General features: G+C 34.2%; 1 protein-coding gene across 2 annotated transcripts in view; it reads left to right on the forward strand.

Moving 5' to 3' along the window:
• LOC126965942 (rap1 GTPase-activating protein 1-like) overlaps positions 1-18,361 on the forward strand; it is a 127,337-nt gene that overhangs the window by 51,276 nt on the left and 57,700 nt on the right. The window contains exon 2 of one of the 2 annotated variants that reach the window (XM_050809756.1): positions 10,760-10,783. The exons of the other annotated variant lie outside the window; for it this stretch is intronic. Within the exon in view, the coding sequence (XP_050665713.1) occupies positions 10,760-10,783 (24 nt within the window). The remainder of the gene's footprint in view (positions 1-10,759; positions 10,784-18,361) is intronic. 2 annotated transcript variants of the gene reach the window in all.

An 18,361-nucleotide genomic window follows, 5' to 3' on the forward strand; every position in this document is an offset into this window, starting at 1 on the left:
TATGCTTTAGATAGGCTTGCGTTAAGATTCAAATCATATTACATATGCGGTCAATTGGAAACGATAACGAAATTGGCTTCGAAAAGCTTGGTGTCTTAAATATAACACGGAAATACATCAAGCCGATATTATAGCTCTCTAGGTCCGGCCACATAGGGAGTATTGCTGTCATCTCTGGTCTGGCGCACCCCAGTATCAGCTCGACCGTTTGACCACGTGCATCGCAGAGCTGTTTGAATTGTCGGGACCAAGAGCTCTGTGAACGGCTGGATCACTTGGCGTTGCGTAGAGACGTCGCTTCATTGTGTGTCTTCTACCGCATTTGTATGAGTGTTCCGAAGTGAAGTGTCACCTGATTCCTACCGCCGAATTCCACCTTCGCACGATACGCCTCAAATTAGGATATCATCCCCACCATCTGGACGTGTGGCGTTCCTCCACAGTGTGGTTTTCAAGGAACTTTCTTCCACGTACAACCAAGTACACTTTTCTATAGGGCCCCCAACGTTCCTGTGATCCTCTGTTGTTGCAAGAGAATGTGGGCGGCGGTGAACACTTAACATCAGGTAACCCGTACGCTTCTTTGACCTCTTTTCCATAAAAAAAATATAATAATGTAAATTCATACCTTAACTTAGCGTAAGTTTTAAATTGGCTTAAAAGTATAAAGTCGTAGAACTTCATTATAAAAGTGTCTGTACCACACTAAGCAAATTTTAATGAATACCTTTTCATTTATCAGCATATCGTTGTACCAAAATAGAAACGTGAATAAACTTTTCATATTCCACTATTTCAATGGTTTTGACCTACATCGTTCGACGCACTGTTTTTCATAAAAATATTGCGAATTTCAATTTTGAAATGAAACTCTTCAATTTTATTCCGACAAGTCAAGAGCCATGTTAACACAAAAATAAATGTAGGCTTCATGTTACTGCAGATAAACTTAAAACTATGTTTATTATTTTCATCTGATTATAAATAGAGTTTTCGGGTGTTTGTGCTGTGGTCAGGGTATGTTAAGAGTTTATGGGTTTGTTTAATATATAGAAAAAAGTGGTGTCTTATTCAGACTTTTGAAGTGAAACTTCCTTAGAATCGTTGTGATTTGAAACTCGATGAAACGAAAAAGCGAGACGATAGAGAGACAAAGAGAGAGAATTAGACAGACACATAAATTCATACGAAAATTAATAACGTGTATAAGCGTTTAAGAACAATATATTTAAAACTTCACTAAATGAATAAACTTAAGAAGTTTTCACTTAGAAGATAAAGTTTTCACTAAAAGATGATACAAAGTACTTAAAATGATGCGCCTCACGCATGCAGTCGAAGGAAATTGCTTTCTTTCGCAAAAAAGAGAGTTAAACCTCGGCGAGAAAACTGTAAAATGCGTTTTCCCCACGATTTGCGAGAGATGAGATGAAACCAAATATTATTTCTGTGTAGTAAATTACACTAAAATCCTTGACATTTAAGAGGTAAATAATATTCATATAATTTACAAGAATCTTTATTTTATATGGGTTGAGATTGTTGTGGAGTCAAAGAAAATTCAATCATTAGTAACAGTTATTGAAAAGAAAATATTCAGATGGTCCAGTCAAGCTGAAGGAATAATTTGCTTATATTTTTCAAGAAGCAATAATATAGATGATAAATATAATAATTAAAAAGCGAGTAATTGAATAAATAAATAATTAAATAAAATCACTCAGAAATATCACATTATTTATGAGAGAGTAAAGTCGCTCGAGGCCACTCTAATTAAACTAAGGAAAATGTCCTGTAACGAATAAATAAAGAATTAAATAAATTTCGTGCATTTATTTAGTAAAGATTTGTTCTCCTAAATGCAGACGAATATAATGATTTCAAAGATCAAGCAATCTTCAGTCTTATTCGAAATAAGTTAGATTGAAAATTGTACAAAAAATATTTCACAATTTTGTAATAACTCAGGTACTTTCTCTAGCGAATGCGGAGAGCATGTGTATAATTTATCCCGCGTTATATTTATGCATGTTACGAGTTCATTTCTACGTGAAGGCCACACGTGATGAGTACTCTCATTTCATATTGTATACTTTAATGATACACCCAGCTCAACGTAGAACCACCAGCGAGATGAAATCATTAATGTAAATGATGAAACTATGTTTTACTTGGTTGTTTACAATATTTACACTAGTTTACTACATACTCTTAGACTATTGATAGTGTAAGAGTTTACTTAAATAATCGATTTGTTTGATTTTTGTATCGTTTTTTTACTGTTGACGTCGAATGCTATTTTCGTCATCATATCTCAAAGATATTATTGTAAATTTTGAATTCTATTTTGGTCATCTTTGCCCAAAAATATCATTTAAAAATTTCGTATCATGCAATTACCATAATTCCTTTTTATTATAATTTGTAGGTAAGATACAAACATTATTCAAGCGTAATGTAAATGGAAAAGGTTTTATTTTCTGAGGCTTTAGTATAGGGGCGAATTGAATAGAGTGAAATATGCATGTCTGTTTGTCACATTATAAGTACAGGTGTGTGTCCGCGCACCATTTGATTTATTAAAATTGGCACACGCAAGTAAGTTTTTTTTATTCTTCATAGAATGATCAGTAATTTCTCTAGTATGAGTTATGGGTGTAGGAAATATTACAAATGCCTTCTGTTTTTAATTGTAAATGATAATTGATTGGTTTGGAGTGCGTCACTCACTTGTCGCGATGCGAATTATTCACACGTTCTCACTATATAAGGTTTTGTCGTCATTCTGTCTACAATAATATACCGTCGCGGTGAAAAGTGCTATATCTAATTTATTTTTGTTTTATGGTTTGACACATAGAGAGAATAAATTTTATATAATGGTACAAAAGGTTGGTATGTTGTGTGAACAGGATAACGTATTGGAGTAGGTATATAACTAAAAAAGTTTATGATAATGTTAAAAATAATAGGTTTTGTAATAGTTACGAAGAATCATATGTAATCACTAATTACTATGCGTTTTAATGTACGTTTCATAGATGTTCTAAATTTTATAACTGTTGTAAATTGTAATTGGATAATATCGTAATCGTATCGTAACACACGTTTCGGCTCTTCTCCCAGTCGCCAAGAGGCTGAAGAAATGTGGCAGAAAAGACAAAATGTTTACTTGTTAAGGCCAGAATAGGACAGAATGTTTACTTGTTGCCAGGATAGCAGAAACGATTTAGATTTATTAGTATTATATTATAATTTTGATTTCATTAATCTACGTTAATTAACAACTATGATATAAGATTTTTTTAACACCCACAAGACAAACACTAACAAAAGCATATTAATATTATTACATTAAATAATAAGTTCTAAGTTGTGGTGGAATTATAGGTGTTACAGACATTTTACACTTATGTTCAATACATAGACACAAACACAAGTATTGTAGTAAATTGATTGCAAAAATGATCGGAATATATTTTTTTTTCAAATATTTACAAATTTAATTAAACAAAAGAAAAGCAATGATTCTTAATGTTCATTTAAACTGTGTATTAAAACAAGTATTAATATGTTATGTTTGTTATATTTAACTGTGTTTGTTTTGGAAGAGTACAGATTGAATCTGTGTAATTTGTAACACAGTAATTCTGATCTCGTTGATTGGTAATCGGTTGTTCGCGTTGGGGTGACGCCACCGGTAATTTTATCGGATCTTATCTTGGAGCGGTCGAAATATCTTCGTTTGGCAACTACAACTAGACACGACACGACTGAGATTAAGTTAGTTTACATTGGTTTTTCTTAGGCTTAAAAATGTATTTAATCGTTTTAGAGTTGGAAGAACGTGGATCTCATTACCTGGTAGTAAATAACCCTTTAATAAATGAAAAATGATCACTATTATTGATAAATTTTACTACTTGGTTAACTAAAATTAACAATGCTAAGGTCGAATACACAGAACATTTGTGAACAAGGTTCAACGTCATCGGAATTTAACTATTGTCTTTACACCGTTTTAAATATGCAAATATATATATAGAGTGGACTGTATGTAGATAAAAATATTTCTTATTACAACGCCTAGACATTGTCTCATTCATTTTTTCGTTTCAATTAATTACTCCCTGACTCTAGTAGTTCGTTTATTTCTATTAATAAATCAATCATCCGCTCCTTCTAGATCCCATTAAAAAACTGTGTGCGCTTACACGACAGAAGTCAAAAGTTAACTAAACGAGGTTTATAATACAACTATTTTTTTGTTCTTTACTCATAAAGTAATAACATTTACAATAGTAACAATTATAATTGTATATGAATAACTCGACTAAGCGTTACATAGCCGAACGTGGCATCTCAATGATTTTTAAAATAATTAATGTTATTTGTAATTTACTCGCGCCTGTACCTAGTTGCAATCGTATATGTCGTGTTTGGCCTTGGTCACGATCAATTGTTTTTTACTGAACAAGACGATTGAATGTCCCTTGTCTTTCGTAAATAGCTACAGTGGACGGTTATTTACCTAAATATTTACATAATATATAACGTGTTTGAAATGCAAATTGATAATTTAATTTAAATTACGAATACTTAAACAATCAATTTTATTTGATAGGTTTCTACTAATCATTTGTAATTCGAAATACAATTTCAAAAAGGATTTGATTGTCCCATCTAAGATTATCTTTTCTTCATAAGACCGGGCGCCAATAACACTATTGGAAATATAGTTTATTCCCCACCAAGCCTGCTCATCTGTTTCTTATTTAAATAAAACACTTTTAAAGGATAAAAACGTGTGCAATTTTTACTGTTTTTAAAAAAAAAGTTACATTTCTATTTTAGTTAACCCGACGTTTCAAGACCTTTCCAGATCTCGTTTTCAGGGGGACTGCAGATGAAATCAGTTAATGAAATTAATCCTTTAAAACTGTTTTATTTAAATGTGTAACTCTCGCGTTAATCAAAGAAAAAATACCACTTGTTTCTTATTATAAGCCACAAAATAACTCATGCATTTCGGTAATTTCCTATCTTTAAATTTATACATAATTATGTTATTTATGTATTATTTAGCTTTATTTTATTACTATTATGCAGTTCTTCTCTTCGGATGTTCTCTATGAGGTAACTTAAATATCTCTATTATCAAGTATTGTTATGAAAATATTCCACAGTTATTCGTTACAGTGTAATATAGTGTGCTCAATGTTATTGATATATGGTATCATTACTTAGAACGCCTATCTGATATTATATTTGTGTAACGGTGCTTAATAGTATGTACTTTGTTGATAAGAGTGTTATGGTAAGTTGTAAGTTGTAAAGTTACAATATAATGTTAAAATATATCATAAACTGTGAAGATATCAAAACAGGGATTCAAACAAACATTACCAATAGATAACACAAAATTAATCGAATTTTCGAGCGAGTGAGTTTAGTAACGCAAATTTCGTAATCAGAAAGTCAAAGCTAAATTGACTTAGAAGAAAAGTAGGGATCAAAAACAAAGCGAGAATAAGGCTTCAAGTCGACCATATTGTATATTAAGCGTCTTTTTTTTATGAAAAAACGGGACGAGATTAGCAGGACGTTAAGCTAGAGGTAATTGTTACGCCCTGCCAATTAATATGCAGTGCCGCTCCGGATTCTCGAAAAGCCAAAAAATTCTGAATGGCACTACAATTGCGCTCATCACCTTGAGACATAAGATATCAAGTCTAATTTCCCCAGTAATTCCACTAGCTACGGCGCCCTTCAGACCGAAACACAGTAATGTTTACACATTACTACTTCACGGTAGAAATAGGCGCCGTTGCCATCCATAATCTAGCCGGCATCCTGTGTTAAGGAGCCTCCCACTGGTAACTTCTGGTCTGAGCGCAGGTCCGGCTACATACATATTCAATATTGCTGTTATCTCTGGTCTGTTGCACCCCAGGGGATGAGTGAACCTTTTGACTGCGTGCCATCCAAAAAACCGACATCCCGCGCCTCCTCTGGCGTTAGACACGACGATGATCATACCATCAGGTGATCCATACGCTTGTGCGTACTCCTCTTCCATAAAAAAAGATTAGACTAGTCCGCGGACTACTAAAAAAGTATGGACTCCGTGTCACCTTACGTAATAGTGTACAAAAACAAGCCGATTAACGTGTAAATACATAGCCCCACGCACACACTTACACTACTACAGGCCGATAGGCCGCCGTTATGAGAATTGTCATCGTCTGTGACAGATCAGTTTACGTCTCAATAAAATATTTTTAAAATGCCGTCGTACGTTGTGAATAGTGTAAAAACGATACTATATCTATTTGTGGCCATATATGATTATTTAAGGGAGAAAAAATTGTGTAACTAGTCTCCCCCGTTACCGCACACACACTATCATAACGGTGCTTGCTAATATCACGGCGCGGAGTCCTTCTTTTTTGGACTAGTCTAACTCTTTGAAGTGAAAACTTCTTTAGTATCGTTCTATTTGAAGGTCGATGAAACGAAAAAGCGAGACACTAAAAAGAGACAGACACATTCAAAAACAGTAATTGGCGCAGTATTTCAAAGATTAATCATATTAAGACAAGTATTTATTTCATACTTTATTTACCATAAGCTTCTTGTATAATTTATCGAAAATGTAATCTCTGAGTCTGAATAAATCTATGTAATAAATACGAATAAAATGTAAAATAATTATCAAACTTTGCATCACTGTGATTATAATCATTACTAAAACCTACAATTATCCTCTCCCCGAAATTTTACATTCGTCTCCATAACTTGAAGTCAAAATGTTTGAAGGCTTCTACCACGTGTGAATGGCACACAATTTTTTTCTATTAATTACTACTCGTATACCCCTTACGACTACTACTCAGTCGTTTAACTTCTTAAGTAATGTTTATAGATTTGAGAGAGTATATAGGATTCGACAAATATACATTTAAGAACGTTATATAACTTAAATTGCATAATATTCCTGTTCGTGCTGGAACGAATGAGCATATATTTCGCACCAAAGATACTTTATAGCAGCGATATCTTAAGATAAGAGTACGTCGTAGGTATATCTTCGATTTATTCATGTTGCCGCATAAATTGAGCTGAACAAAAGACCGAGGACTATCGCAGTAAAGGAGCTGCTTCCTGTGTCTGAAAACGCTTAGGTTTATTTAAAGAAATACTGTTTTATACGAATATTTTGCTTTTACGTTTGAGTGCTTCGAAAAATATAGACTTGATATATTAACTGTTAATAATAAACGCGAAGTAAAGTTATTTTAAATTTAAAACTTTTTGTTTTTATCTTACCTTTGTCACTACAGAATAACATGACAGGGAGAAGTAATTTTAAGCTTGGAGTAACATTTTATTGCGTTCATTAATGAGACAGTGGGAGGCTCCTTTGCACAGGATGCCGTCTAGATCATGGGTACCACAACGGCGCCTATTTCTGCCGTGAAGCAGCAATTAGTAAATATAAGCTAAGAAACGAAGTAACGCTTACACATTACTGCTTCACGGCAGAAATAGGCGCCGTTGTGGTACCCATAATCTAGCCGGCATCCTGTTCAAACTGCCCCCCACTGGTAAAGATTAAATTGAATATTACAATTTTTCTGGTATAATCATTTATACACAAATATTTTACCAAAGTATTAATAACATGTTTAAGCTTTTCTATGTCAAGGGTCACTCCAAGTTGTAGTGTGTGACCTTATCACAGGGTCAATGAAGCGTCGCTACAATGTGATAACAATTTTAACTTTATTAACATTATTTTTATCACATTGCTATGAATAATAAATTCAATATAACATCATTTAATATTGGAATACTATCTTGATGTGCTGTAATTTACTTTGCATTTGACTGATTTTGTGGTGAAACGACGTGAAACTTCTATTCGGTCTGTGTGAATTGGACTTTATATAACGATAACGGGTAACGAAAAAGAGACAACTATACATTTATTGAGAGAGATTGAGTGATTTTTAGTGAGAGAATGAGATAAATCGTGTTTTATCCCTTGTCTCCTCTTTTTCTTATCCGTAATGTCCCCCGTGCCTTGAAGTCATACATATTATTGAGACTAGTCTACTGCACTCTCATCATACATCGAAAGAATACATTCTTTATATAGTACGTATGTTTATTGAATTTTTAAATATGTATTTTGAAGTAAAAACTTCTTAAAGCACTTTTTGCAGTTTTTGGGTATTAAATGAGACTAAGCCGTCACGCGCGGCTACGTAACGCTCGGTTGCTCAAAGGTGCTAGTCGGCTCAAAGAGTCGAGTAAGGAAGAATCGCTTGGTGAGGATAGTAATGTTTCGTTTTATTGAGCTCAACTTGGGGAAGTTTTCACTTCTGCCATTGCTTTTTGTGTACATTAACTCTAGCAGAAAAGATTTTTTTTGAAATTTAATTAGAAGCTATTACGTAATCTTCTATGAATTATTTACTTTCTATCTTTACTTCTAACTCCTCGTTATTGTGAATATCATTGTTGGTTTTAGAATATTTATTAATCTCTATTATTAATATATTTATATTTCGTAAAACTAAGTGTAAGATTGTGTCCCAAAGAAAATAGATATTCTGAAAATAAAAATACTAATCCATGTTCTTAATGACAAAGGGTTGTCAAATAAGAAAATAATTAATTAGTTAGCAGTGGGAGGCTCCTTTGCACAGGATGCCGTTTAGATTATGGATACCACAACGGCACCCATTTCTGCCGTGAAGCACTATTGTGTTTCGGTCAGAAGGGCGCCGCAGCTAGTGAAATTACTGGGCAAATGAGACGCTAAGAATTTTTGGGCTTTTCAAGAATCCTGAGCGGCACTGCGCATTATAATGGGCAGGGCGTATCAATGACCATCAGCTGAACGTCCTACTTATCTCGTCCCGTGTTTTCATAAAAAAAATAAAGTATTACGGAGATGCCGCCTCCAAAGTAAACAAAAGGTACTTGTCGCGGATCAGCGTCGCAGACACCCAACTTAAGGCGCAGACTGACTAGGATTGTAAACTCTACAACCAACCGTACAATATTTGTGTTGATCATGTGGTTCAGCTGCAAATGGGCATTTATATTACATATTTTCTTTTGTTTATTCGAAATTTACATATTAAATTGAAAAAAAGTTCGGTTTAAGTTTTATAAAAGTACTAAATCTATGAAGTTCTTTAAAAAAAGGAATGTTTTTATAGCTGAAAATACGGAGATTTTTGACTCCAAAGTTTATTTTTGGGAGGCAACTTCCAAATTTTTTATTGGAATATTTCAAATTATATATAAATATTCTATTCGTGTCAAAATTTTCTTTAAGTCCTTCTTCATGTACTGTATTTTTTGTGTCGGAAGATTTTCCATTGCGTTATGTTGTAATTGACTCTCTAAGAAACCATTTTTTGTTTATATTGAGGTATGACCGCGCCTTAAGACAAATGAGAACTTAAGCTAGACTTGCTATAATGGACTCTATGTCTATAACTGGTGACTACAGACCATTTATGATGCCACGTAAGCTGGATAGTCGAAGCTCAGACTAGATTAGAATATCGGGGAAATTAAATAAGTCAGGTATTTAGGGAATTTGGAGATTAATGTGTTTTAATGCAAATTTATAAGACCATGTATAAAGATACTTGTATTTGATATATAACTATGTTAGAATATATATATTGTGAATGCAAATAGCCAGCTTTTCCCAATTTCCTGGATTTTCGAAATATCGGGGTAATTCAATAAGTTAGGTATTTAATGGTTTTATGTATTTTAATATAAATTTATAACGCTTTTGTTTGATTTATAAATAGTTCAGAATATATATATCGTGATTGAAAATAGCCAGATTTTCCCAACAAATAAGTAGACTATAGGTAATTTTGTACATATTTTAATAGTTAACATAGAAATTTGAAATTTGATTTTTTTTATCAGTATATATTATAATGTCTTATGTTTAGTGCAAAAATATTAAATATGTGTCAACAGAAATTGTATGATGTTTATAAAAATAATAATCTTTATTTTTAATACCGCCAAAAATGTATTTGAATGAAGTATTTGTAGTATCATCGCCTTAGCACATATAAAAACGTATGAGTTTAAATTTTAATCGTGAATATTATATATGTATAATTAACTCGGGTATTATGGTCTCATATTATTTTCTATTTTCTATCTAACCAAAAATAAATTCATCCAAAATATTAAATATATAATATCAAACAATTACGACAGTCAAAATAACTAATGTTGTGATTACATTTCCGTCTATTTAATTCTCATCATAATACCCAAATGCCCAGATATACACATACCCACATATACCCCACATAACCACACATACCCCACACACACACACACACGTAAGTAAACTGAATGTTAAACGTACTCATTTTGTTTTTTTTGTTTCTGTTTATCTTTAGGAAGCTATTTAAGAATTTTGTCTTGCCTAAATAATATAAAATCTCTGTTGGCCCATGTTTTGTTATACAATACTTTAGCAAATAAGTGATGTTATGTGCTGTAGATTTTATGAAATACATAAATAAAAAATAATAAATAAAAATAAAATAAAGCCAAACTATATTCGGCTCAGTCGACAAAGGGAGCGCGATCAGTCGGCGAAAAATTAACCAGAGTAATATAACATACTTAACTATAATCATATGTATTTCTTTTTCAATATAAGGTAAACGTTAAATTAATAATTATTTTATTGTTTCAGGTATTTTGGGACAATGAGACTTCGGTAAGATTAAAATGGTCGACAATACGTGATACTGGATACACCTGTGTACGATATTATTAAGAATATTACTGAATCAACTTGTATGAAAAGATTTAGCAACTTAAATAACCGTAATCAAATAATTTATCTGCCTGTTTGTTTGTTCATCTCAACCCAGGCTCATGTAAATAAAGAACTATTATAAAATTACTTGAGCAAAATAATAATCGTGCCAGTTTTTGGCGAGATAACACGTCCTGAGGATGCCTCGTGTATAGGCGAAACACATGTCGAATTGTCTAAAGACAAATATTGGCGGAATTAACACTAAAGAAAACTCAAATCATTTATATAATTATGGATTTCCGCAAAGTAACGCCTACTTCAATAATTTTTTTTGAGCATAATTGTCAAACAATTAAAGCTAGTATCTAGATTGTCTTATATTAGAGTGTGAGTCGTTGTATTGCAGACAATCTGATAAACACACAGAGCGTTAGATTTACTCAGATAGATAGATTACGAAGTTCCATGGAGTGATCATATCTCTTTAGATAACTACAGACCTATATAATTCATTATACTCAGTTTCAGCGTTTTTGAGGGTTTTGATGAAACATGCATACACCACTAGTTTTATAATACCACAGAAAATGCTAGGCTTAAAAGGATAGCTAAGAAGTAAGATCCTGCTAACAATAATGTACGTAATACATATTATAAAGGAACCTTGCCGAAGTAGGGGAAGAGTAGTAGGGGGCGAGGAACGAAGAAATTATTAAATAAAAGAAATTTTTATAAATGCTATTTTCATGAGATAAAATGTCATCTTCTTTTTATATGGTTTTTTTTGATAATTCTAATATTAACTGTGTATGTACTACATACATATTTAAAAAAAGTGTCTGTTTAAGTGTACGTTTCTTATAGAGTACAGAACAGCTGGACTGAATGATGAAATTTTTAGGCAAATAAACATTTCTCAGCAACTGGTTTACGTAAATTTTAGTAATCGTTCGTATGACAAGGTTTCTGTAGCAAAAATGTAAATTAATATAAAATTAATTTATTATTTATTTAATATACATATCAAATTCAATAGCTATTGAGGATAGTATCAATCCACACACACTGCATATAAGAAAGGGTGTTATGGGAGCATTATAATAACATTATGAAAATGTATATTATTACTAGCTGACCCAGCAAACGCTGTATTGCCACATAAACGAATAAAAAAAATGGGTATGAAAAATAGATGTTGACCGATTCTCAGACCTACCCGATGTGCACACAAAATTTCATACAAATACACTCAGCGGCACAATTAACCGCCCACCTTGATTTTTTACGATTTTGGTTAAAAAAAAAATTGTGGCCTTACTTGTGAATGTTATTTTATAACGTAGGTATATGGAAGTAAAATGAAAGATAATATTGTTTTTAATTATTACGTTTATTTATAAAAAAGTCTGAAAAACACTTTGACCGTAAATTAACAAATGTGATGAAATGGCTTAAAAATAAAAAATCTGCTGAATAAATGAATTCTAATAGTGCGTATTTCCACCTCTAGCCCTCATGACTTCCATCAAACGGTTTGGCATGCTGTAGATGACATCTTTGATCTGTTGTTGTGGAATGTTCTGCCACTCTTCAATCACGGATTGTTTTAATTCATCTATGGTGGTTGGAGCTAGTATGCGGCTTCGAACATGTCTTTTTAAATTGTCCCATATATGTTCAATAGGATTTAAATCTGGGCTCCGGGATGGCCATGTTAATTTTCGAATGCCGACGGTATCCAGGTACGCGGTAACAACTCTAGCAACGTGGGGGCGAGCGTTGTCCTGCATTCATAAAAAATCTTCGCCAATAAATGGAGCAAATGGCATTACATGAGGTTCCAACACTTTTGTTACATACCTCTGAGCATTTATTCCACCTCTTTCGAAGATAACCAAGTCGGTGCGTGCTTCGTAAGTAATGCCGCCCCATATCATGATAGAGCCACCTTGGTAACCTACTGTTTCCACAACAGTACATGGTGCAAACTCTTGCATCTGTATACACGCTGGCGACCGTCAGGACCGTGCAAGCATATTCTTGTCTCGTCAGTAAACATAACATTCTTCCATTGTTCCATATTCCATTCGGCGTGCTCTCGGGAAAAACGAAGTCTTTCTCTCCGGTGGCCTACGAGCAATTGTGGCACTCGAGATGGTCGAAAAGCTCCAAAGGCATTCTCTCCTAGTCTTCGTCTCCCTGTTCTTTCACTCACTTGAACATTGCGAACCTCACGTAGTTGGTTTCGTGCGTCAACAGCTGTAGTGAACCGATTTCTAGGAACATTGGTCACAAGAAATCGGTCGTCACGAGCGGAGGTGCATCTTTTTCGGCCCTGTCCTGGTCTTCGCTCATAAGAGCCAGTTTCCCGAAACCGTTTCATTGCATCCCTTAAGGTGGTACGTGCGACACCAAGCTTCCGCGCCACGTAACGCTGACTAAACCCTTCGTCGATAAGAGCGACGGCTCTCGCCACTGAATTAGCATCAAATGGCATGTTTGTGATGTCCAAACACTAACTTTAAGTTACGAACCAAAGAAAACAAACTCAAATTGTTTACTTTTAATGCCACTGAAGCAATGTAAGCAGTATGGCAACGATAACGATAATGAGACGAAGTTCGATATTTATCCTATTCACAACTTATGCGTAAAAAAACAAAGTTAAGTGGGTAGTTTGTAATTTTTTCGTCACTACATTTCTTTCACACTTGACTTATTTATGCCCAATAACTTACAACTGCGATAACATCAAAATTTGCCACTTTAAAAGGGTGGGCGGTTAATTGTGCCGCTGAGTGTATACAAATTTTTAAATTTACAACATGAAGCAGTGTTCCTTATGAAACAATCATTCAGTCATCAAAAGTATCGCCCGTTCTCGAGCAGGAGTGGACCAGCCCTAGACTATATTGTAGGAAAGCAAACACCGTACGAGCATGATGAAGCACACTACAAAAACTCGCCTCTACTACATAAAATTAAATATTTAAAAGTCTGTTTTAGGTCTAAAATCATACAAAACGCTCGCTAGACTTTTCACCGGATGTCCGCGAGACAAACGATTTGACGAGATTACAATTTTGATCTCACAAAATGTAATAATAAAGTCTTCGCTTTATGAAATGCGCCATTCTCGTTGGTCGACATAAACGCTGTGTTGTCGGCGCGACTGTAATTTTTCTTCTTTTCCAGCAGACGGACCCACCGCGTCTCTCATTCATAGACTCCGCCACGCGCTGCATTTTTCATTCGAAAGCGTTATTCATGCCAGAATATTATCTCGCTTCAATACTCTAAAGTCTTCACAATACGCTTTATTCAGTTCTTTCAGAGAGCTGGCAAACATCATTAATTTACGTCTTAATTAGGTTATCTTTGAGCTTTATATAAAAATTTCTTTTGTAAGATTGTTTTGTTATACTTTCTGTTTAATTAGGTTACCTTTTTAGGGTTCCCTAGCCAAATGGCAAAAAACGAAACTCTTATAGACCTGTCTCTCTGTCACAGCCACTTTTTTCCAAAACTATACTGTGGAAACTTGGTAAGTAGATGTAATCTGCGAACCGCATTAACATTTTCATACAAAAATAGAAAAAACGTAATAAATTTTAAACGTTATTAGAACTGAAACTTAAAAAAATTATTTTCATCAAACCCATCCATAGCTATGGATAGGTCTTTAAAAATGATATTGAGGTTTATAATATCATTTTTTCTAAACTGTATACTTTGCTTGAGAGACACTTCCAAAGTGGTAAAATGTCCTTTCTATATAAGTTTTATATTATGTTACTTGCTGCTACGGAACCCTTCATGGGCGACTCCGACTCGCACTTGGCCTTTTTTTACATAAATGGTTGATATTTAACATAATTATATTTTTTTTAAACTGAAAGTGCATATTGAGGCTTGCTGTAAGTGGACTTAAATTAGATATCTTTGGCTCCCATAAGTGTCAATATTCGACTATTCAGCCATTTCGTGCATTGATTATCGGCATATGCATATAAAAGACACCAGAATTTGCATATTTCGTGAGTATCGCACATTTAGCACACTCTGGAATGAGCAACGCGTCAAATGGAATATGAAATAAAATTGTATATTGAAATTTTACATTCCATCGCTTCCAATATATCACGTTTGATTTTTGTCTACTGCTCCACTGGCCAAAGCGAATTGAGAACTATTTATACTTATATTTTTTAACAATTTTCTACTTTTAATGATACGAGTTAGACGTGTCAAGAATGATCTATTAAGTATTAAACAATTCAGTAGTTATACAAGATTATAATTATTAATAATTTCAAATTTGCCCAATATTTTAACAAATGCGTAACGATTCTTTCATAGGAAACTGTGCGTTTCTACAACAAATTCCCATCAAAAGTGACAGAGCTGTCAATCCATCAAATCCGTCCATCACTTCAAATCTTATTTTCAAAAAAAAATATACAAGAAGCCTATATATATTACACATTACTGCTTCACGGTAGAAATAGGAGCCGTTGTTGTTACCCATAACCTAGCCGGCATCCTGTGCAAAGGAGCCTCCCAATGGTAGCCCAGATGTCGCCTCATCTCGGAATGACAGCTTGAATATACCTTAATAAATAAATATTTATTCTAGTGTTTTAGAAATTTCGACATGTGTTGGGATGAAAGTTCGTATGGAAGTCCAAAACAAAGTCACGCTTTCACTCCGAATTCGATATTTGGTTCAAGAATAGACACATCAGCTACCATTTTAGTTGTTAAAAAAGTCGTCATTTTCGGAGATAAACCATGAAACTTTAGATACTTGATAAGATGCAAACAATCATCTATTTAGACATTAAATAAAAGATGAAAGTCCACGCGGACGAGGTCGCGGGTAAAAGCTAGTTATGTATAACACAATAACTTTTAATGTGCTGTCAAAATTTTGAAGTGCTTTGAGTAATTAGAGACAGCGTTCCACTTCAAACTGTGTACGGGTATTAGGCACAGTTAGGCAAAACTTAGTGCCACGGTAAGTACTTACAAGTTGCTCGCTGCAATATTATTATTGTAAAACTTTGCACAAGTTTAAAATTGAAATTTGAGAGGGCCGTGAGTGCTTAATGCCAGCGATGAGAGTTGTTCTACCGTCTACCGAAACGTGCTTCTTGAAACCGAATATCAAATGTTCTTTACGCCAGAAGTATCTCACAAGATCTCTAGTTTTTTCTCTTCTTGTAATTAGAAATGTCGCTTCATAATCTTTAATATGTATTTCTTTTGTGCGCCTGTTGTAACTGAACTCCTCCTAAACGGCTGGACCGATTTTAATGAAACTTTCTGTGTGTCTTCAGGTTGATTCGAGAATGGTTTAGATTCACAATTGAACTACCTCTTAAACGGCTCGACCGATTTTGATGTGTTTTTTGGGTGTTCCAGTGAATTTGAGATTGTTTTAGATTTTCATTTCTGTCCATATAATATAATTCTCCTGCTCATGTGTATGTTAGTAAACTCCTCCTAACGGCTGGACCGATTTTTCAATTTTAAGACGTGTGTACACTGTACAGGACAACGTCTGTCGGGTCCACTTGTAGTTATATAATCCTTAATGATGACGTATTGGCAGTGAGAAAATATCAATGGAAAAATACAAGAAGAGAACTAAATAAAAACCGTTAAAGTAAGAGAATAACACGTAGGGTTCCGCACCTTAGTACCTGCTATATCAGGAGAAATGCACTTTTAAATACTTTTGTTAAAGAATCTTGTTTTTATTTTGTATGGCGGCCATTTTGGATTTCGCCATCTTGTTTCTTATTATTTATTTTTATACCGGGAATGTACTCAACACATTGTCGACAACCTTCTCTTAATCGCTTATATTTGGTAGCATTTGAATACCTAATTTTAAAAATGATAGATACTATTCACAAGTACTTGTCTAAAATTGAGAATTTTTGTTATTACTGTCTGACACAAGAGAATTAAAATCATTCATCTTAATTGTTTATTGTTTAACACGACGTGTAAAATTATTAATTTAAAAAATAGTTAAATACAAAATTATTTAACTCCAAATTAGTTAGTATATATTATATGCAGCGACTAAGAATCAAACTTTGGACTCTTAATAGGACTAACTTAGTAGTCAGAATTTTAACCAAGATTTTTAGCAAGGTTACTCTGTGTAAAATTATATAACCCGCCTTTGAATTAAGTTATTACACTGTGCAGTAATAAAAAAATATAAATTAGCTGTAAAGTATACGAATAGGGCAATTAAAAGTTTAGAGCTGATGAAATCGCCGATAACGTAAACAAAACGTAACTTAACACACGATAGAGGCATTAGGACTAAAAGTGAATATAACGGTGATGTTTGGGCGCTCGGAGCTCGGGCGGGCGGGCGCGGTCGTTGACCCCACTAATAACTTCCGCTCTGCAAGCGTAGGCTAGTTTATATAGACGAGAGAACGTTTCAGGTTAAGTTGCAGCTATTAAAAATATTTGCATAAAACTGTGATTCAGTTTACAGATAACATAGATTTAAGGATGTATTCCAGAAGTTATTAATACAAATATACACTATAAAGTGTATTTATATCACTGGCTCAAAAGAACAATGAATTTATCACGGGGAGTGTTCCGATGAGCACCGCACAGGGAATGTGCGGTGTTTCCGGGACGATAGCCGCGAAAACCTTCCTTAAAGGCCGGAAACGCTCCTGTGATTCCTCTGGTGTTGGAAGTGAATGTGGGCGGCGGTGATCACTTAACACCAGGTGACCCGTACGCTCGTTTGTCCTCCTTTTCCATAAAAAATAGTGTGCGCTTAGGATGGGGCGACAGATGTGAAAACTTTACCAAATCGAATAATTATACAATATTCAGCTGTGTTTTGGTCTTTAGTCACTAAGCAACCAGTGGGAGGTTCCTTTTCACAGGATGCCGGCTAGATTTTGGGTATTTGGTATTAGTATTAGTAAAGGGCTCCTGTTTCAGCAATTATACCGATTAATTGGGTCCATTTTGCGTGCAGTGTTGGCCAGTCATTCCAACCAGCCCAGCTCCTTCCAGAAGTTCGGAACACTCCTGGGGTGTTCGCAGACTTCCTGGAGCGACCTTATATTTACTAAGATTTTTGCCCGTTGGTTGGCCACCCTAGCACCTTCCACATGGGTACCACAACGGCGCCTATTTCTGCCGTAAAGTAGTAATGTGTAAACATTATTGTGTTTCGGTAAGGGCGCCGTAGCTAATGAAATTACTGGGCAAATGAGACTTAACATCTATCGTCTCAAGGTGACGAGCGCAACTGTAGTGCCGCTCAGAATTTTTGGGATTTTCAAAAATCCTGGGCGGCACTGTTTTGTAATCGGCATGGTGTATCAATTACTATCAGCTGAACGTCTGAATTATAATTGTGTTTATAAATGACTTTGGTAAATGTATCTTTGAGTGATTACGCTTCCTAAATCAACTCGAACCGATTTTTACTCAACGAGCATAGATTCATAGCCGTGCGTATTGTATATTCATATACAA

The sequence above is a fragment of the Leptidea sinapis genome, chromosome 9 (assembly GCF_905404315.1).
Source record: "Leptidea sinapis chromosome 9, ilLepSina1.1, whole genome shotgun sequence".
NCBI lineage: Eukaryota > Metazoa > Arthropoda > Insecta > Lepidoptera > Pieridae > Leptidea > Leptidea sinapis.